This window comes from Eutrema salsugineum, unplaced genomic scaffold (assembly GCF_000478725.1).
Source record: "Eutrema salsugineum unplaced genomic scaffold, Eutsalg1_0 scaffold_6, whole genome shotgun sequence".
Classification (NCBI taxonomy): Eukaryota; Viridiplantae; Streptophyta; class Magnoliopsida; order Brassicales; family Brassicaceae; genus Eutrema; species Eutrema salsugineum.
Window position 1 is genome coordinate 11,778,162 of NW_006256547.1, and position 23,720 is coordinate 11,801,881.

The 23,720-nt window shown below is 39.5% G+C and overlaps 1 protein-coding gene across 1 annotated transcript; it reads right to left on the reverse strand.

Moving 5' to 3' along the window:
- Positions 1 to 18,371: 18,371 nt before the first annotated feature.
- On the reverse strand, positions 18,372 to 23,455 carry LOC112083483. The gene is given in 5 exon segments (XM_024151512.1): positions 18,372 to 20,216; positions 20,218 to 21,306; positions 21,468 to 21,862; positions 22,063 to 22,381; positions 22,466 to 23,455. Coding segments are annotated over 5 exon segments (4,638 nt in total).
- Between the last annotated feature and the right edge of the window lie 265 nt (positions 23,456 to 23,720).

Consider the following 23,720-nt stretch of genomic DNA (forward strand, 5'->3'; position numbering starts at 1 on the left):
AAGGAGTTCCAAGGGCCAATACATGTACCTTCTTTAGGCGCGTTCTTTGCGATTCAAATGCTCACCTACCGTCATAATGTGTGGTGTGACCGGAAGAAGAAAGGCACAAGGAGGCTTCAGAACGGTTGGGTGGTGACTAAGATCCTGAGAGCCAGAGGGTTTGTATTCCCTGATTCATCGTCAAAGCCAAACCTCATTGATGAGCAATACTTAAGCAAAAGCGGTTTCTTCAGAGGCAAGTCAGGGAACAAATGGGTTTACAACTTCACGCTGATGCACAGAGACGCGACGCAGGTTCTCTTGCCTAACCGAGGCCTCACCATGCTAGATAAACAATGTAATGTCTCTTTCTACGTCCTCAAGGATTAGCTGTACAACCCGTTTCTCGATCCGCCAATGCGCAAGTGCACCAAGGTGGACCAGGCCGCGACTAGTAGGCCTCTGAACGAGAACGGCACGGCCGGGTGTGAGAATAAGGAGCCGAGACACTCTGAGAGAAGAATAGGGGCTGGCCGATACCATTTTGATCCATACGTGTGGGGAGAGCCTGAATACCACACCAAGAAGCTCTACTCGAGAGTCAACACCCTCCAAAAGTGGTATAAGTGGCAAGACAAGACCATTCATGCGTTGGTGGACTGTGTAAGGCACCTGAAGAAGAAGGTCAAGCAACTCACGACACCATCTTCACCTGACAAGAACTCGGCAACCTCAACAGCACTGGTTGCACAAGAGGAGGTTGGAGAGAGCTCGAACGCGAAGAACCCGGAGTTTCCACCAGGCAAAGAAGATTGGATCGATCCTGCCTCCGCATTCCTGCCTGAACCCTCTGAAAGCAGCCCACCACGTCAGTCCACACCCTCCTGCTCAACATCAAATCCCTCGTACTACTTGGGATCAGAGCTCTCCAACTGAGGTATCGACTTCAAAACCTTGTAAATATGCATCTTGTATATACCATCACTTGAGGTTCAGATTATAACCGACGAGATCTCTAAGCTGGATCCAAGCACATCACTTGAGGTTCAGATCTGAGACATATCTCGCATCAAAAGTGTTTGTAGAAATGTCTGAACCACTCGGTTAAGGGTTTAAGAGTCTTTCATCGCGAGAGTGATAGTTTGTTCTCTTAAATAACTTATTGAACTGAATCATAATGCTGACTGATTCATGCTTCTCAAAAGGGATTTTGGTATGAAAGAGGATCAGTTTAGATGTCTAATGCTTTCATGAGAAGATTAACATACTTTTAGTTCATGTTAAATGAAACCGCTTGATAAATCTGATTCATTAACTTACTAGTCTAGCTTGGAAGAACCCGAGTCATATATCCTGTCTAAAGCTTCTGTCTTTATCATATATATTCATCATCCGAATCATCTGCTTATTTACTGTTAATCATTTGCATCTCGATCAAGTTTAATCCCCATCTTTTATTTCATTTTCATGTTTATTTGCTTGTGAAGTAGTTTAGCAAAAACCTTTACCTGTTCATCTTGACTTAAGATCACAAGTAACATAGATTAGTGCCTCAAACACAAGTTTGGATTGATAACCCCTTGTACTACAAGACAGGGGATTGATAACCTCTACAAAGAGCCTCAAAAACTCTTAGTTATCAATTGGCGCCGTTGCCAACTTGTGGGAGCATTAGTCTCTTATTTGTTCTTAAGATCAAGACTTTATTTTAAGAACATTAGTTAAAGGTATACATAAGGAAGTACCTTTGTTCGTCAAGCTTGTAAATCCAGCGTTTTCTTTGGGTGCTCTTCTCTCTAGAACGTATCCAGCATCCTTTGTAGCTCCTCCAGGGTCGAATATTGGATCATCTACGCCTCCTATTGTCAGACAATGAGAGTTCCTTGTAGTAATCACCGGGTATGGGGTTTTCTTGTTGATCTTCAGGAAACTCATATGTTGATGCAGGTAATTCATGAGTGTTCCAACATATGCTAGACACGAAATACCAAGTATCAAGGGTTTTGTTGCATTGTTTCTCATCTCCGTAGCATGGGAACCAGTAGAAACAAGACAAACTTTCCCTTGAAAAGGCAATTCTGGTTTGGAACCAAGTAGAGCTGCACCAGAAAAATCTCCATAGTGAATATCAATCTTTGAGGGATGAAAAATCGAAATACCTGTATTCTCTGCAATGATCTTTGGTATGAGATTCACATCAGGTCCAGATTCACAAAGAGAATCACGAAATTTCACTTCCTTGATTGAGAATGGGGCTTCAAACTTCTCGGAATCCTTCGTCTTAGAAAGCACCTCCAATGGTGGTTTTGATGTCACCATTAGTGTCTTATCTTCCACGTGGTCTGTCTTACATTCAAGGTGGTGAGGAGCTGAAGGAGAAAAAGGCTTTGGTTCATCAAGAGGAAGGGGCTTATGATCTTGTTTGTCGTCTCCAAAACACTTGAATGAATCGGTAGAGACGAGATCGTCACTAGGGATGGAAAGAGGTTCTCCTTTTTCTTGATGGCTGGCTTCCACGACGTGATGATCCAAAGGAATTTCATTTGATGGCCTCTTTCTAACAAACTTGATGGAGGATTCTCCATCTACTTCACAAGATACCCAATACCCATCATCCATAGATTCATTGAGCTCCTGAAGCATATCATCAATCTCGGTTTGGGAGACAGACGACATATCTTCATCAAAGAGACGATCATGGATATCTTCGTGGGTATTGTAAGTTGTTATGGTCTCCCAGCAGAATCCTTTTTCCTCTAAACCTTCGCGAATTGATTTGTAGTGGTTGCGATGTCCTCTTTTGTGGTGGTTCGGAATTGAATTCTGATCCATTGAGGAGAAATCACGAATGTATTGTGCTTCTTGGCGTTGAGTGGCTCGAGGAGTGTTGTAAAAACCTCCCTCATAGTAGTAATTTCGTTTCATAGGTTCCATATCTTCTGAAATGGAAACAAAATAACCAAAAAATGGAAAATTGCAGAAAAAGGGGTTCTAGAGTCGATTTACTAACCTTTCTCGGGGTTTTGCAGAAAAGAAAACGTGTGCCTTCCCCGGCAACGGCGCCAAAAACATGATTGTGGTGGTGTGTTGTGGGTGTCAAGTTTTACCCTAATTGAAATCAATAGCCGCAAGTGCACAGCTGATCGATTGTAGTACTTAGGGATCGAATCCATAGGGAAGGAGGATCTTTTCCTGCAAAAAGCCTTTGAAATAAGTTAAAGTAAGGAAGTCTAGAACAAAAACGGTTTTGTGGGGGTTTGGTAGTGTGTTTAAAATGTAAAAACGAAATCTTAAAAGAAAATACGGGAATTAAATGGCGTAATAACTAAACTTAACGAAAATAACTAAAAATGATAAAAACGGATATTCTAATGCTTAAATGAAAATGAACTAAAAAGGAAAGACAATATTGAACTAAAGCTTTAAAGAAAATCGGTGTAAATCAATGGAGAAGAAAGCGTTGGGGTTCAGGGAAGTTTTCTCAGGGGTACGAACGATTCAAAACATTGCTAGAGAGGAAATTTTGTAAGATCTTAGCTTAAACTTTTCGAACTGGAGTCACGGACGTATGAATACGCCACTGTCGTGATCATAGACAACTATCTCTCTCAACCCTGACCAGTAGGTTTCCACTCTGGCCCTGGAAGAGAAGATATGCATTATGTTTAAGACTCGTCCTAATTCACAAATCGCCCATAGGTAGGTTTCCACTCCTATGTTTGTTTTGCACTCCCAAACTAGATCTGATACCTGATGAACACTTTCGTGTCACCAAGCATCTGGATCAGATTGTAGTTCATGACGCTACCCTCATGCAGTAAAAACGAATTCAGAAGAAAAAGTTCTAAGATTCAGCTCAAAAGCCAATGGAATCCTCACCGAACATATAAATCCCCATCGAAAATCCCTTAATCCCAACAATAAAACTACTCAGACATGATGAACGAAATTAAAGACATAATATTAAGAAGTAGAATAGAAACCGAAATTGAAAAAGAAAGAACAAGGGTTCAAGAGAACAAATCTCTCTCTCCCTAAAAGCTAAAGCAAAAACAATGAAAGTATGAAGTAAATAATTCGGTTCTCTAAGGTTACACGATTTCTAGGACTCCTAAGACATGTATTTATAGTGCTCAAGACCTCTCTAGACGTCACTTAGGGTTTCTCCAAATGTGGGCTTCAGAAATGGGCTTTTTGGGCTCGGAGGTTGAAGGCCGCGGTCGGGACAAGTGTGACCGCGGTGGATGAGTGGTTTGCCGCGGTCGGGATGCTCCTGACCGTGGGAAAACGCTTGTTGGCCGCGGGTGGAAGTGCTCGCCGGCTGGTTTACGGGACATCTTGCTCTTCGCGTATCTTTTGATTGAACCGTTGGATTGCCAAGCTGTAAAGTGAACTGGAAAGCTGATACTTCCATCTTTAAGGTCTCCAAATTTGAGCTGGATCAGACGGTGAGAAGGCCTTCAATCATGGGTGAACTTCTGACGGTTTGACTCTGAGCTGAAATCTGGTTTTCTATCCATTTTGTTAAGTTTTTCCCTACGTTACCTGAAAAGAGTCTTGGAACTACAAATACTAGAAAAACGTGATAAAAGTACTTAAAAGCAATTAAAAACATAGAAAAAGTATTTCAAAACGATCCATAAAAGTGGTCAAAATACGGTGTTATCATTAGCTAGCCAAAACAGTTGTTCGGCCGGCTGCTCAGGGAGTTGGGCCAAAAAAGTCTTGACATATGCGGTTGCAGTTTTTCCTTTCATGTTATGAACCGGCTGCTTAGACAGACCACATACAACTGGCCTTGTAGTTGCCTTGCCTTTCCTCCGGTTTTAAATGTGTTTTTTGTGACTACCTGGTGCATTAAAAGGCTGGTGGACAGCTAATGGGCAGGAGTCGTCACCGCCCGGCCACTCGTGTTTGAGAAAGACATGATTTTGTTTGATGAGATTGAGCATGAACTCTACTTTCCTGTCGTGAATCTCGTCATCCAACTCACCGACACCAACAGCTCTATTTGGAGGAGGCTCAATTGTTGCGTTAACAACCAACTTCAGAAAATAACGATATAAGTATGGATGTAACAGTGTATAGCTTAGAATATGACAGTTAGAGCTTACACTGCAATCAGACTCGGGGTCAAGAACATCGTTGAGGGTGACGACAGAGTTATTTGGAAATCCTTCGGAAGTGAGATCCATAATACGAGGTTGATCAGCGGGGTCAGGCAAAATCTCCAGGAGAGCTGGGATAGCTCTGAAAGCAAGGAGCTGAAGAACAAGTGGGAAGCCGTTTATTTTAATTGATTTCTGCTGAAGCTGTTTGCAGTATAGCGAGACTTGGGCGCCAAAGATTTAAATGGCCGCATGGACGACAACGTTTTAATAAAAGCTTCTCTGCCCCACGGGAAATTGAGGAACTCCTCAAGATTATCTACCATCTTGACGTATCGTGGGGTAGGAGTGTGCGTTTGATGATTGGCTATAAACACACAATCAACAATAAGTAGCAAAGCGAGACGAATCCGCCAGTCATAAGCCATCTCTTTATCATCCCGGAGCCAGGTTGCAATGTCTGTACAGGTTGTTTTGACTTCGTCTCCTATCCAACGCCTCCAGTAAAGATCAGGTTCTTTTAGACTGGCCTCGGATGTTGGGATCTCGTAGCCCTCTTCAAACAAGGCACAGTTGAGACCAGTGATGCTATGGAACTCGTTAAGTGAGAAACGCAGGGGCTGACCACCAAAAACCGTCCACAGTTCGTACTTGTGTTTGGTAACTAGCTGTCTCGCCAAAAGTGCTTGGATGAGCTTGCACGAAGTTGGTATGCGGTTGGTGGGTAAATGAAAAGGACCACTAAAACTTGTATTTAAGATTGTTTCAAGCTCTATGGAATCCCGGAGAAGATGCCGGATAACTGTGAGGGTATCCGGTTTTGAGTAAACGTTTAACCAACAGACATGGTATCTATCTGTAGCGAATAAGCGTAAGGGGAGCCTGTCGTCCGGTTTGTGGTTTTCTTCGACAGCTATAGGAAAGTCAAAAATTACCATACTAATAATATTAAAGGACTTGCAGTAGTGTAAAATTGGAAGACGGAAACAAGACCAGACATTGTTTGTAAAACAGGACTATGGAAGGCGACTTAGTGTAGCGTTCGATTCCGGCGTTTGAACAGAGGTAGGCTCGGAAATTACCGCCGGAGAACATAAAAATAAACAGAGATGAAAAGAGAAGTGTTAGGGTTTTTTACTTTTAGAGTAAGTTAATCGACAGGGACAAAACCAGGTATTCTCGTTAGGGATAAAACTATTATATCTTTAACAACAAATGGTTTGTTCCATGTCTCGCTTACTGTGTATACGTTATGTTGGTGGAAGTAGAGTGGATGCGTCCATGAACGAAATAAGGCTGAAAGCAGAAAAAAAGGAAGTTAGATTGTTCGGAAATTAGGTGATTGACGTCGTCCAATTGCTAGAACTGGGTGGACATGACCACGTGAGATAAACCTCGTCCAGTTGCGTTCAATACACATGGTAGTTTAGGCGTGGATACGCCCATACTCAAATAAGCATATGTGGATACAACAGGCTGAGCGGACCTCCCAACCTAACTGTGAGTTAAATATGGGAAATCCATGGGACTAATTGAGAACATCACCTTGAAAGATCAACCTTGACCAAGTGAGTATTTGCATTTTGTCATGTCCCTATGCAAATTTTGTGCGTGGATACAACCATTTAGGAGTGAGCTGATGCGCAAAATATGGTGACGGTTATAACCATACTGGATACAACCACGCTCTGGTGGTTTTATCCATGTTACATATATTTGAGCCAGGCTGTCGAGATCGTTTTGATGCGACCATGTGTGTATGTTAGTTATGGTGTCCGCGTTCTGGTGAGACTGACATGGATGCATCCATTGGAAGAACAAACGGAAACTGAGCAAGCAATTGAAGCACAATGCTAATTTGGCGGACACGTCGGTGTGGGGGTAACCTACTCCAATTGTTCGGAAATGGAAGGTAGATTGCTCGGAAACCAGGGGATTGACCTCGTCCAATTGCTAGAACTGGGTGGACAGGACCGCGTGAGATAAACCTCGTCCAATTGCGTTCAATACACATGGTAGTTTAGGTGTGGATACGCTCATACTCAAATAATCATATGTGGATACAGCAGGCTGAGCGGACCTCCCAACCTAACTGTGAGTTAAATATGGGAAATCCATGGGACTAACTGAGAACATCACCTTGAAAGATCAACCTCGACCAAGTGAGTATTTGCATTTTGTCATGTCCCTATGCAAATTTTGTGCGTGGATAAAACCATGTAGGAGTGAGCTGATGCGCAAAATATGGTGACGGTTATAACCATACTGGATACAACCACGCTCTGGTTGTTTTATCCATGTCACATATATTTGAGCCAGCCTGTCAAAGTCGTATGGATGTGACCATGTGTTTATGTTAGTTATGATGTCCGCGTTCTGGTGGGACTGACATGGATGCATCCATTGGAAGAACAAAGGAGAAATGAGCAAGCAATTGAAGCACAATGCTAATTTGGCGGACACGTCGGTATGGGGTGATAGACAAGACTTTATGGGTCTCAGGGCTATCAATCCCCTTGTCAAAGTAGCACAAAAGAGGTTATCAATCCAAGAATGTGGTGATAGACACTAAGCTATGTGATCAGTTTCTCAATTCGAGTGAACAAGTGAGGTTTTGATTGATTAATGACAACTAAAAACATAAAACAAGATTAATGAAAGAAGTGATCAAACAAGAACTAAGCAATGACAAGTGATGTGAATATGAAATGATGGAGGCATGAGATTCTAGACATGATAGTTGGCTAGGGTGCTTTGGTTCTAAACTAGGAATGCTAATGACAATGATGAGACATGATTCAAATGATTAAGAACTCAGATCTAGATTAATCCTCTCATGAAGGTATTAACCCCTACACTAATTCATTTTCAAACCAAATCATCATTTGTGAAATATGAATCAGTGAGCATTAATAAACAATTCTAGAAGATCATTCAAGCAAATAACAATACATCATCATGCAGCAAATGCTTAAACCTCTAATACAGCTCTTTCAGGAATTTCATCAAACAATTTTGATGCATGAAATTCCCAGAATCTAGATCTCAAGTGATGTACAAGGATCTAGCCTAGAGAACAGCTGTTTAGAGAGATGAATCAATGAATCTAGCCCTAAGCAATCCTAATCTAACACTTTAGCACCCTAACCTATACATCTAGAACCTCATTAAGGTGACTACTCACTAATCATACTAATCTCTCTTAAACCTTTGCAAGTTGAGAAGATTGGCATGATTAATGATGAGAGATGGAGATGGGGAAGATGGATAATGATGGATTTGCAGCTTTAAACACAAAGATCTCTCAAACTCTCTTGATTAAACACCTAAAAATCGATATTTCTCTTCTTAAGTGGAGTCTTTTCACAAAAGAGGCAAGAGACAAAAGGAATAAAGCTTAAGTTTTTGGGAATAAAACCCTAAAATCTATATATAGTTCTCTAAAAACGAACCGGGTCAGCCCGGAACAAACCGGGTCCTGACCCGGCTTTAGTGGATAAGGATGATGTTTGCCACGATCTAGCAGGTTTTGGTCAAACCGTGGCATGTGACCGTGTCAATTCCCGAAGCTTCTGCTCTTGGATGGATCTTGGTGCCACGGGTTCCCTCTGGTCGTGATGCATGGCCGTGTCAAACGCCGAAGGAACGTATAAAGTTGCCACGGCCAAGTCTAAAGCAGTGGTGTGTGGCCGTGTCAAGTCCCGAATGTCTGAAGGGTCACAAGTGTTGTCTTGCCACGGTCAAGTGTAGACCGTGGCATTACCTCGTGGCAATTCCCGAATGCAAATAAGATCCTGCTGCGGCCAAGTCTATCTTGACACGGTCAAGTGTAGACCGTGGTGTGGAGACCGTGTCAAACCCCGAAGAACGGCAATCAAGTTCGACGGTCAGATGTGGACCGTGGCCTTCCACCATGCCATCCTTCCCTTAGCGTAATTTCCATGCCCTTGATGCTTGCAGGATGTGTGTGTCTCTATTCTTCCGGAACTCACGCCTCGCAACTCCAAATGGAATGATCTAGACTGCTCTTGAAACAGGACTCAATTATCTCAAATCTTGATGAAGGCCCTGTAGCCTGAATCGGTCTGGAAATGCATCGTCCTTTGCAATCTTTAGAGCTCGTCGGGTCGGTCTAAAATGGCAGCGAGACAAGAGTGCCTTCCGACGAGCTTAACTTTCTGCTCACATCTCCAAATGGGACGATCTCAAGTGTTCCGAAAACTAGACGTAATCCTCCTGATTCTTGATGAAGACACCGGAGGTTGAATCGCATTTCAAGTCCTACGTCCCACGCGATCAATGTGAGGGTTTTGTCTGCACCAAACCATCTGTCCGAGTTGCTGTACACAGGCCAGGGTTCCTCCATGATCCCAGCTCCAAGTTGCTCCAAAAAGTCTCCAAATGACCTGAGAACACTCCAAAAATGCAGGAAACTCTAGGATCTAATGCAAATCCTAGACAAAGCTAGAACCAAGGACAAACTCTAACAAAACTAGCTAAATGTATGCATGAGACTCAATCTTTGGACAAAAATGCAATCCAAAATATGACAAATTATGAATATATCATGAGGTAACCTACTCCAATTGTTCGGAAATGGCAGGTAGATTGTTCGGAAACCATGTTATTGACCTCATCCAATTGCTAGAACTGGGTGGACAGTACCGCGTGAGATAAACCTCGTCCAATTGCGTTCAATACACATGGTAATTTAGGTCTGGATACGCCCATACTCAAATAATTATATGTGAATAAAGCAGGCTGGACGGGCCTCCAAACTGTGAGTTAAATATGGAAAACTCATGGGACTAATTGAAAACATCACCTTGAGAGATCAACCTCGACCAAGTGAGTATTTGCATTTTGGGATGTCCCTATGCAGATTGTGTGCGTGGATACAACCATGTAGGGGTGAGCTGATGAGCAAAATCTGGTAACGGTTATAATATGTGTAACTAATGGTCATGTGGGAGATATTGTAACTAATGGGTGAATTTTATTACGAAGAATATGTTTGTTGTTCATATCCATAGAGGTGTAATGTATGCAGATGCGGGTTAGAATCAATAGTGTTGATTTGTAGGCAGTATTATATTTAATTGGGATAAAAGACTATGGAAATATTACATTAAACTGGGATGGCATGGTTGATTATAGGGTAAACAACATAAGTCAATATTTTTTTGTTGTGTTCACGTATACGTGGTTCGATTAATCAGAAATAGAACAATAGACACTAAGCTTATGGGCACGAACAAGAATAGGAGTTGCAGCTTTTGAAATTTGGAATGCAGGGCGAGCTGAAAATTTGAATGAGCAATCTTCAAATCCTGAATGTTGTCGTTTAAGCGTTCGATTTCTGTTTGGGATGAGGCAATGTCTTTCCACATGGATGGCACATCGACAGGATAGTCTGAATCATCGAAGGCGATTAAGTGAATCCATTCTTCTTGCTCATTCTAACATTCTTTGATTAATCTTATCTCTTCAAGCATTGCTAAGTCCCACCATTTGAGGAAGCCGCACCCTTGACCCTGTTATATATCAAATGGAAGGACTCATAGGTGGTGATCATAGTAAGACAGGTATGGATGCGAAATATTGGATAGGACTTACAGGTGGAGTCCGACAGGCATAGTAACGGCAGCCAATATTGGACAGTGAATCTGATGTCTCTGAAACCAAAAAGGCACAGCAGGAGCAACGAGTGGGAACACCGATGTTCGGAACAGGACCCGATTCAAAATCATCGAGCTCAGGCACCACCGACCATTCTGAACTCCAACTGTAGCTGTAAGGCTAATAGCTTAGTGTTTGTAAACGTAGAGGGCTGCGAGTAGAATGAAAAAGCACTAATGGGTAGGATATGTAGGAGTATCACATGTTATATAACGAAACTATCGAAAGTAAGGGCAGAGATAAATGTGAACGGTGATTCTTGCAAACAAGTGAGTGTCCTCGTGTTCATGGTCATTGTTATTGACATTTGACAGTGGCCATCTGGATATTTTTAATTGTGGACTTGGCATTGGATGATTTTAGTTGATCTGTAATTGTCTTATTGACCATGCTGGACTATATCGTGGATGAGTCTTTATATGGATTTACACAGGATTATATCGTGTGCATTTTCATGTATGAATTTTGATAATTATAGAGCCGTTTCTACAACCGTATGGATATGAACATGATGATTTGATATGATTGAATATCATAAAGCGGCATACGTCGACTCTAAAACAGAAATCGGACTAGATCGGACTTGCAGGTAATTTTGACGTGAGTGTCGAGAATGTGAATCTCGAGAAATATGACCAAGGATATCGAACATAACATAAGTTCAATAAACGGAATCTGTTATCGCCGGGAATATTGTCGAGATGCTACTCCGACACCAAGAAACTGGTATCGTTTTAATCAGATATTCGATATTATCATCTATGTGATTGAGCGAATGATATGGAACGGGGAATTGTATAGATTCGAGAACCAACAAGTTCGGAGCAGGAGGAATGGGTATTAACAAACCGATTTGGAGGAGATTTCAAAAGGATTTGATATCGGCGATTTGGAGTCGATGAAGAACAACCGGATATGGTCAACTTTAGAGTAGACCGGTTAAGATTTAGGGAATTTCTTCATAGGGGTGCATTTTGTCTTTTTACATATGAGAAGTGTAAAAAATGTCATCTGAAATAAAAGTGTCAAAAATCTGTAAATATGAATTCATAAAAAGTCATCCTGTGTAAACATTTCATTGTCACTATCATCATCATCGCTACAAAGCCTACAATCATTATAATTTTGATTGATATATAATTATTTCTTTCATTTTTTCTCCTGATATATATATATATATATATTTATTCTCTGTTTATTTTTATTCAAATTCTATATTAGAAAGCTTTCATCTTTGGAAAGTTTCCACTTCATAAACAAAACCCTAATTTTGTCATTTTTTGTCTCTCTTCTCAATTCTCTCACTAATTCTCTATTTCTCCGGATTTGCATCAATGCATTTTTTCTATTCTGAAATTTTAATATTTCGTCCACATGAAAGGAATAATTTGAAACGTATATTGATTTTTTAACGCTAGATCAAAGATTAATTATTCTTTAACCACATAATTTTTTTTTATAAAATGTTCATCATTTGTTAATATTATTAACAGTGTCAGCACCGAGGTTCAAATTAATATAATTATTAACATAATGAAAGTTAAATATATAAATCAAGGTTTATGTTGTATTTTTTGCAATGAAAAGTTTATCTTATAGTTTTTTGTATCGAGATTTATTTTGTATTTTTTATCATTTGGAGTTTTTATATCTTTTTCATTTCCCTTTTTGGTTAACTATACGATTTCATTGTTTTTCTAATTGGCGGAGAGGAATTCAGCCACACTAATTCGGTAATTTCGGTAACAATACAGACATGTTTTCTAACCTATGTGGCCAAGCACATGCGCAAATTCACGAGATTCGAAACATTTAAATCCACCGACTAGTGAGGAATATTATCAAGTATCAAGCTTTAAAAAATGATTTTTTGCAGAATAATATTTTTTTTTCTGACATAATAATATTAGGTTATTTAGGTGTAATAGATCAAGTAGCACGACGACGTCAAAACAATTCAGTAAAAAAAAACAAAACAATTCAGCCCAGAAATGACGAAAACAAAAACAGCTAACGAAATCACATGGAAAGCAGATCCACCGGGAGCCTCACCAATATCCACCGACACTAACTTGCTGTTTTAATAGTAAACTTTTTTTTTTTGTAAACGGTTTTTTCTTAAGTCGACTGATAGTATAAAATAATATCTAAAAAAAATAAAGATAGGAAATAGCTGTAAATATATTTATTATATAAATACTAGAAACTACAGTAGTGCACCTGATAAAAAATGATGGGTCAAATGAGATACCCTATAATCTTGTAATTTAAACCTAATTTGATTTACACTCATTTAACAACTTTTAAAAGAATAACAAACTCATTAAATATTTATTGATAGTCTAAATTTTTTATTAAATATAAACCGGAAACTCAAAACATTTTAACAATAAACCGAATTTAAAATATTTAAAGAAAAATTAAAATAAATATAATAAAAATCTTTACAAAAAATAATTAAATAAAATATGTCCATGGTTCCAGAAACAACACCGCATTAACCGTCATAAATACTACTCTTCAGTCTCACCTAAAAAAGAAGAGAGGGGTGAGTATTCGGGGAAAAATACTCAGTGAGGGTGCACTTAATTAGAAAGCACACAAGATTCATAAACACATTATATGATATAATAATACGAGTATCCATAATATAGACATTGAATCCATGTAACATTCAACCTAGAATATATTAACTAATTTTATTATATAATATAATTCTAATATTTTATAATCAGATAACCACTCAATCATAACAATCAACCTAGATATTCTATAACACATTCCCAAAGAACTTCCGTAAATGGTATTCATTCTCTGCCACCATCCTTCCTGGACTTGACAAGTTACCGATGCCACCACCCTCAACAGGGCTTGACTATGGCTCGTCAGTTCTTTCTGGATCACTACAGCTTCACAATATTCAGACCTTTACAGTAGGCCGTCAAACAAAACTGTAAACACTCATGTTCACAGCATTACAACAACAAATACTAACAACCTATCAATCAGGCAACTAAACATTTTATCTAAGCTCTAGTATTATTCATCAATCATCAATTAACAATCATCAATTATCACTCAAATCCAATAGCTATACTAAACATACACTTATCACTAGACCAGCTAATGCATCAAATGAATCTACTAACTAGCCCTCACCTTAACAACACCTCAAAGTCGAGTCTGAAGAAAAGAGGTTGGTATCCAAGCCCTGTGATACGCACAACACAAAAACTAGGGTTTTAGATTCGCAGGTCCAGGCTGTTTCTTGGCCGAGAAGATACAGCGATAACTTTCGCAATTTACCTCGGAATCTGGATCTGAAAGTTGATCTCGAAAGAAGGATCCGAGATCTACATATCGGTATGTGGATCGATATCTGGGTTCTTCTGGATCGACGGAAAATCCTCTCTCAAGTTAGCACTGTGAAACTGGATAAATCAGATTTGCATAAACAAATTATTTTTCGCTAACTTTCAACTCACGTAAAAAACGGAGCTAATCTCGAATTTATGATCTGCAAACTGCTATGGATTCCTTGCAGCGAGATTTTTTCAGAGGTATAAAGATCGGCATGTGGCTCAATCTGAGTTGCTGTCAAATAACACAGGAAAACCCTCACTCGAACAAATATTAAACTGAGGTTGCAGAGGTTTTTAGAGAGTTTCACTGCGTTAACTCTTTGTTCTTCTCAAAAGAATGTGGCTGGCCCTTTATATAGGGAGGGGGTCGAGCTCCTTAGGTCTAGGATGGAGGAGAAATGACAAAAATGTCCTTACTAACAATTAGAACTTATTTCTTTTTCTGGGCTTTAAAGTTTGGGCTTATTCATTTTTTTCATAGTTGGGATGTCACATCAAAAATCTTGGCTTTAAAACTTTAGGAAATAGACCAGATAAAATGACACATTAGCATAATAACAATTAAGATCCACAAAGCTTCGCGGAGTGAACCGGAGTTCAAATGATTTGTAATGGAAATGAAAAAGTTCAAAACGGCAAGTCAACAGTCATAAATAGATCATTTTTCACATCAGTTAAACATAAGACTTAGAGTATAGAAAAATGACTAATGACGAAGAAATGGAGAAGGAAATGTGAAAATATTTGATTATTAAAATTGTATTAATCTTATATTCATGAGAAATAAAGTATTTATAGAAGTACAATTCATGAATACAAAGATGTATTAAGAAGAGCTGAATACTAAGAAGGAGATGAATACGAAGAGAGAGTCAATCCTTAAGAAGAGTCATAACTCAGTAAAAACCTAATTACTTTGATACACCCCCTCAGGATGGACCGAGGATGGAGAGGCCAATCTTGACGCACAGAGAAGAACACTTGGCACGAGATTATGTTTTAGTAAGAGCATCCAAAAGCTGATCAGAAACATGTGAAACGTATAGAGAACCCAGTTATACCAGGTCCCGAAAGACATGATAATCCACCGCGACATGTTTTATCCCAGAGTGAAAAACAAGATTTACAGACATGTATGTTACTCCAGTATTATCAAAGTAAATCACCAGAGGATATGGGAAAGAAAATCCACGCTTGCCAAGGAGAGATACAACCCATTGATACCAGAGAAAAAATGTTTTTTCTGCAAAAACCTTAGGCAAAGAATTAGTAATGAGTTCTAAGACAAAAGAGGGTTTTTATAGGTTTTGGTGTGTCTCCAAATTGTAAAAATACAAACAGAAAAATTAAAAGTCTTAGTAAAAAATTATGTAAGCAATAGAAAAACGAATGTTGGACAGACAAGGATATCTAGGGGATGCTTGTTTCATGGAGGGTCCAATTGATAAGCTCGTTTAAATAAGCCGGTTCGAGAATTTTGCGTGGTTGTAGTAAATACGGTTAGAAAAAGAGTGATTAGAGATAGTAGTTGGAAAAGATCGTTTGGTATCAGAAAACGGTTTAATATTAAGATTGATTGTGAAATTACAGCAGTTGAATAGTATAACTATATAAAATTATCAATCTGTTTAAATAATTATTTAAAAAATGATATGCAGTAATATATAGTTTAAATTTTTATGATATAAAATTTCAGAATACTTAGATTCCAATTATTATTACAATTATCAATGATGATAATGTACAACTGATTTCTGATTTTTCAACGGAAAGAATATATATATATATATATACAACTATTTTTTAATAAAAGAAGCGTAGCATATTTTAGATTCTTTTATTTTTAAAAAAATAAGGATGATAAATTTTTTAATAATTTTTAAATGTAAAACTAATTCTAATTTTTTTGTTGACTGACTTAATATACAAGTATATCTATTTTCTAAATTCTTTTGTTTTTGTCTCGAATGAATTGAATTGAATAAAATTACAAAAAAATAAACAAAACGACACACACATACATAAATAAAAGAAACAAACAAATCATTTTAATATGTAAATCTAAAAAGCCAACAATACAAAATCATAAATTTTGTTAAAAAAAAAAAATCATTGGCGCTCATTTGCTCCAAAGGCTCATATTTTTACAGTTTGTAACCGTTCAAAAACCAACCTTCAATCGCCCGAATCATCCTCCAACCGCTTATTTTAAACACTTATTACAACTGTAGTTCTAAATGTTATTTCCAATCGCCCTTGCTGATTGGTTACGTTTTTCCGCCCATTCCAACCGAGCGGTTGGTGATACCAATCAGAGCCAACATGTTTCCAAAGCTCTTACAAATCAGTTTCTACTTAAATCTTAGAACTCGAAATCACTGATGTATGACTAATCTACTGTGGTAGAACTAACCAACTATTGAATACCTACTCGACCAGTACCTTTCTTTTTCGGGCCCACAAGAGATAACACTATTATGCTGAACAATTTCATCTACGCTCACAACATTGTATAGATAGCTTTCGCCTCCTATAGTGATTTTGTTCTTCTGAAGCTATGTCCGGTTAACAAAAACCAGCACTATTGTGGGTTTATTACACCTAAAACCAGTTGCTAGTTAATGACGTTAACTTCATGCAGTAAGAATAAACTTAGAAGAAAAGATCTAAAATATGGTAAGTAAAACATGCAATCCATATCGAATATATAATCCCCATCGATGGATCCCTTAAACCCAACTAGTGGATTGCTTAGCCATAGCTGAGCTCACCAAGATGAAAGGAAAGTAGCAGATGAAGAAGAAGCTTCTCTTATTAGAACATAGTTATGAGAAAACTTCCCTACAAATCTTAAATGAAAGGAAAAATTCTTAAAGTAAATGATGCAAAACTAAGAACACTAAAGAGGCATTAAAAAGATACACGAATTAGGGTTTCTAAAGACATATATTTGTAGTGCTTAAGGTCTTCTTATGACGGACTTAGGGTTTCCACATAGATGAGATCAAACGGGAATCGAAAGGGCTTGAAATTGGACTGGGACGTTTTCAGCTTGGTCGTGGGTGGAGCTTCTTGAGTCATGGTTGGAGTGGTTCTGGCTGCGGGTCGGAGGCTCGTCGTACTGCTTGACGAAATTTCTTGATCTTTATGTATCTTTTGATTAAATCGTTGGATCATCCTCAAGTCAACTAAAATAGAAATCTGGCTGGTCTTTCTTGTCTATATCTGAATTTGGGCTGGAATAGAAGGTGAGAAGGTCTTCATTTGATGTTGAGCTTCTGACGGTTTGACGCTAAGCCGGAAATCTAGTTTTTTTTTCAATTTACAAAGCTTTTATCTAAGTAGGCTGAAAACAGTTTTAACACTAGAAATATAGAAAAATTGTAATAATAACACTTAGAAAGGAATAAAAATCCATAGTGAAAATGGTTAAAAACATAGAGTTATCACCCATTGAACTTTAGATGCAGTCAAGGAAACTGACTTGTATTCTGTTTCAGTCGATGAGAGAGCCACTGTCTTTTACTTTTTAGAAGACCATGACACAAGATATTGTCAAACATACACTAATTAAGCCCTAGTGGAGGTGTAGAGGATTTTTTAAAAAAAATTTGATGACTAGTAATTAGTGTTAGGGCATAGGAACAAATATTTGTTTATTAAAATTATACACACATGAGTTTCATAAAACTCGATTGATAACTCAGAGTTTTTGATGGATATGCAATGATAGTTTAACTGATTTATCCCAAAATTATGAAATTTTCAAGCCAATGATTGAAAGGATGAATGGCTGAGGTTCTTATGAAAATTCTCCAAACGTTCAAAGCTGAAGAGAGATAATGAAACTCAAAATAATAAAACAAGAACAATTTAGTGAATATTACATTTAAATCACATCAAAATGTGGTATGTCGTTTAGTTGGTCACATTGGTGACTGCATCAGAGAGAGAGAGAGTATACGCATGAGTTTTCTAAAACTCCAATGAAAACTCAGAGTCTTTGATGGATATGCAATAATAATGTGATTTTGGTAAGTGTGTTACCATTAGGTGTACTTTTGAGTTATCTAATGTCCAAAAAGGGATTTTTGTGTTTTAATTACCAAAAGACATACTTTTCTTTTTTTTTTTTTTTTGAATTGAATGTAAAATTGATTCAAAAACAAAAAAAACAACGTTTTTACATCAAAATCAAAAAGAAAGATGCGAAGCATTTTATAAGATACATTTGAAGAGTTTTCTATCTTGTGGCGAACCAGAACTGAAGACTGCCCTCCAGTTTGGTGAATCCCGAAGATCGTATGGTGGAAAGACGATTTCGAACCTGCTTGTCGAGTTGCTGAATGATACGAGATGCAGCGTTTGGAGTTTCCCCATGCCTTCGCGAGTTTCTTTCCCTCCAGATAGAGTAGATTGCACATTGTAGCACATATCTGGTGAGAAACATCGGTATAGGAGCCAAGCCGTCGTCTGAGATGAGTTGAGTCAGAGTGTGCCAATCAGTTGTGAATCGAGTAGCGAGCAAACCCGATGCTAAGCGTGTCCAAATGGTCGCAGAGAATAGACAAGAGAAGAATAAATGGTCCCTCGTCTCGTTTGTTGCAGAGCAGAAAATACATTCTGAGCTAATACCTGGATTCCAGGCGATCATACGGTCGCCAGTAGAGAGCCGATTTCTAATCGCCAACCAGGAGCAGAAAGCATACTTTGGTGTCACAAATTTAAACCATATACCCTTGTGCCATTGTACCAGAGGACGAGCATCCCGGATTTGTGTCCATGTATTTTTCGAGCTAAAATAGGGCTTAAACTCGCCGGTAGTATTCCTCCAGAGGCTAATATCCTTCTCTTCCGATAGTGATAGTGCCGATAAAGCCTCCTCAATTAAGACCAGATGTTCAGTCCGGTGTCGACGTCTTCGACGAGCCGTCTTAGCCATCGCAATCGTTGCATTGAGTGGAATCCCCGTGTCAATAATACCTCTGTATCCAGTTATATCATACAGACATCCCAAATCGGACCAGATATCAAACCAGAAAAAAGTAGCTCGACCATCCCCTATTTCCCGTCGATGGAATTCCTTGGCTTTGTCTCTGTATTTCAGCAGCTTTCTCCATATCCACGAACCTGACATCTGTTGTTCATCAATTGACCAGAAAGATCGCTGTTTGAGAAGATTCTGTTGGATCCATTTAAACCATAAAGATGGATTTGCAGAAGCAATGTTCCAAATGAGCTTGAAACAGCTGACGTCATTTATATCCTCCAGGGATCGGACTCCTAGACCTCCTTCCGACTTTGGTTGGCAGACTTCAGACCAGGCTATTTTTGCCTTTTTCGAATTGAGCTCTGGGCCAGACCATAGAAACGCTGAACACAAACTTTCAATTTCTCGGATACATTTGCGAGGAAGACGAAATGCAGAACACCAGAAATTCGCAACACTTATAAGAACTGAGCCAATCAACTGAAGACGACCTGCCATTGACAAATAGCGAGCTGTCCAAGAACCAATTCGCAGTCTAATTTTTTCCAACAGAGGCTGGTAGTCGCTTCTTGTCATAGACTTAGTTGTCAACGGTAACCCAAGATATCGAACCGGTAATTGCCCAAGAGCAAAATGGAAACTATTGGACATGTCCTGTCTAGCATCCTCCGACAACCCAGCTAGAAACAGAGTTGACTTCTCCATACTAATCTTCAATCCCGAAATCCTCGCAAAGTCATCTAGAACTCGAAGAATACCTTCCACTGATCTCTTTTTGCCATCTGATAGAATCATTAAATCATCCGCAAAACTCAGGTGAGTTAGTCCAATGTTTTTACACTTAGGATGATATCCCACCTCTCTCAAAGATGCTGCTTTATCCAGGAGCTTTGACAATACGTCCATGCAAATAACAAACAAATAAGGGGATAAGGAACATCCCTGCCGCAGACCTCTTCGGTTTCTAAAGAAGCCCGCGAGTTCCCCATTCACTTGAACAGAGAATGAGGCAGTAGTAACGCACAAAGATATCCAGTGGATGAACTCGTCCGGGAAATAGAGAGCACTGAGAACATTAACCAAAAAAGCCCATTGTACACCATTGTACAGAGTCGAAAGCCTTTGAGATATCGACTTGAATCACACATCTAGCAGAGATATCCTCTCTATGATAGTCGCGAACCAGTTCAGTAGCTAGAAGCACGTTTTCGATGAGTAATCTATCCTTAACGAAAGCAGACTGATTTGCAGCAATGAACTTCGGCAAGATAGATTTTAGACGATTGGCAATGATCTTCGATATCACTTTATAAATGACATTACAGCAAGAAATCGGTCGATAATCCTTCATCTCCTTCGACTCCGTCTTCTTCGGAATCAAAGCCAAAATCGTCGAGTTCATACCCTTCGGAAGAAAACCCTTGACAAAAAAAGATTTAATTGCTGTGCAAAAATCTTCCCGTATAACAGGCCATGCTTCTTGGTAGAACTCCGCAGTGTATCCGTCCGGACCAGGGGATTTGGCTTTAGGCATTGCAAAAACCACCTTAGTAATTTCCTCATCAGTTACACTTCGAACAAGAGAAGATCTATCTTCGACTGAGCATCTAAAAGAAAGAAGCTCCTGAAGCCGATCCACCGCAATACCATCAAAATCATCTGGTTCATGCTGTAAAAAATCTCGAAAAAATCTTTCTGCCTCCACTTTTATATCGCCTAAATTGTTTGCCACACTATCATCAGGACAAACGATCTCTCGAATGGAATTTCTGCTCTCCCGGATAGTAGCTGCTTGGTGAAACACCTTGTTGTTACCATCGCCAACATCCAGCCAATGTAACTTAGACTTTTGCTTCAGATAACTCTCTTCCAGACCCGAGACTATATCCCAGCGTTTGAAAGCTGCGAGTTCATCTTCCATAGCTTGTGGAGATGGATTTGAAAAGTTAACCTCCTGTTTCGAGCAGAGATCAGCATAAGCTTCCTTCGATTTCTTTACCAGATTACCCATCTGCTCTTTAGCTAATGTCCGAATACCCTGCTTCAAGCCTTTCAACTTCTTCGAAAACCTGAACAGAGCCGAAGTAGATATGAATAATGGTTCTGTTTTGCTCCAATGACTGATGATCAGTGGTTTGAATCCTTCAAGTTTAGTTACTGCATTAACGAATTTAAAAGGTTTTCGTGGCTTTGGGGAACCCTCCAAAAATTTGATTCTACATCTTAAATGATCCGAACAACCTCCTGCCTCAAATACAGAGTACGAAGAAGAAAACTCCTGAAACCAAGTGTCATTAACAAGAACTCTATCCAGCTTCTTGTGAATTGTGCCTTGTTCTCTTTTATTACACCAAGTGAATCTAGGACCATGGTAAGTATGTCCAGCAGCGAGCAATAACGAGTGAGATCTTGGAAATCCCTCATACCCACTGAACTCGATACCTGAGGATAATCAGAATGATCCTCTCCCTCCAAAACCTCATTGAAATCACCAAATAGTATCCAAGGCTTATTGCGAAACATAGGAGCATCCTGATGATGTCTTAAGTCTTTCCACAGCTCTTTACGCTCCTCCACAAAATTAGACGCATAAATAAAAGAACAAAAGAACTCGTTTTCCCAGCCTTCCAACTTTACCGAACATGTGATCAACTGACTACTCTTAAATAAAGGAGTCAATCAAGTATTTCCTTTCCATACAACCCAAATTCGTCCCAAACGGTGATGCTCATAATTAGTGAGCACTGACCAATCTTTAAATACGAGATCGCCAACCAATTTTGATCTTCCCTCCTTTACTCTAGTTTCAACTACACAACCGAAATCGAACCCTTCTCTTTCTATCCAGTTCTTCACAATGGAATGTTTTGATGATTTGTTTAAGCCTCTGACATTCCAGAAGAAACTCGACATAATTAATTTCGTCGTGGGGGTTTCTTTTTGCCAGTCACACTCGGAGGCAACTCCTTTGTGTTCAGGGCTAAAGAAATCTGAGAGATCTTTGATGTTCCTCTAGTAGCACGAGGAGGGAGGGTCCGAAGAGTCTTTTCCTCATGCTTTTCCACTTGATCATCAGCTTTCTCACGAATTTCACCTTCCTCTGTATCCACCGGCTCCCGTTCAGCTGAAGGAGTTAACTCCTCCGATTCTGTTTCCTCTGTTTCCATCTGCTCTTGCAGAACCGCATATCGAGATGGCGAGACAATGAGATCATCTGATTTCTCTGCACACTCTATTTGTCTTCTCGCTTTCGTTGGGGAAACCTATGACCAATTTCCGTCATTTCCCTTCTGCATTTTTTCTAATTCCTTAATAGACTGTTCCATCTCTGCCTCGACTATGGGAACTGCAGGAGCATCCACTACTGAATCCCCTGAGCCCACACTTGTAGAAGGCGCAACAACCATTGAAGAGCCAGCCCCTACCATAGGCAGAACTGATTCGCCCCCATCTACTCCTACCACTTCCTTCTTCCTCCATTCTGCTTTCTTTTCCTTTATTGGCACGCTTTCTGCCGAAACCTTTTGAGGAGATAAAATTTTAATAGCTTGATCACCTCTTGGCGAGCAGGCAGTAGATATATGACCCCATTTAGAGCAGATGGAGCATCTCGATGGGAGCCATGGGTAGATAAACTCCACCTCCGTATCAATTCCTTGTTTCGATGTGAATCTGTATACCTTTGGCAACTCTTTTGTCATGTTTGCTTCTACAAAAATCTTTGCTTCATCAAACTTCGAACAAAGCATAGTATCCGGGTGCAGTCTAACAGGTTTCCCCACCGCACTCGCAATAAAACTCAATCCCTCCCATGAGAACATCTTGTATGGCACGTTTACAAGCTTCACCCACATGGGGATAACCTTCACTTCAGGCTCCGGTTCCTTCTCCTCTTCCGGAGACCATTTTGTGACTATCATTGGAACACCAGCGATGTTCCACATGCCCCGTCGAAGGATTCTCTCCCTTACCGATCTGTCATTGATGCGAAACTTCACCGTAGTGGGGTTAACAACAAAGACATCGACTCGGATACTCTTATCTCCCAAAGGCCATATTTTGTTAACGATCACATGAATTTTTGCCACATGAGGCGCCGTAGCTAGAAACCGTCCTTCCAACAGATCATCCCACAGCGGGACCGAGTTTGATATGATCTCCTCCGGGATCTCCACAGTGTCCAAACCATCCACAACTTTCACTATCACCTCATGACTCGAAAGAGACGGTGTCTTTTTCACGACGTTTACCCAAGAAGCTTGAGAGTTCTGCCGCGGAGAAGACTCTGCATTCTGACCGCCATCGATTGGAGCCGGAGACTCCAAACCCTCCTCCATCCTCCACCGTTTACGTGCGGCGGACGGCGGAAACCCTAGTCGCTTTGAAAATCGCCTCCAAAATCGCTATGCTGATGTGTCTCTCAAATATAACCAAGCAAGTTACTAGTTACTGCCATAAAAGAGCTCTAAAAGACATACTTTTCTTCTGTTTGGAAGAGACAAATGACTGTTTTAACCATTTTGTCTACTTATCTATATTAATTATTTATTTAATATTATATTAATATCACACACCTCCCATAATTGTTTGTTGTTATTTATC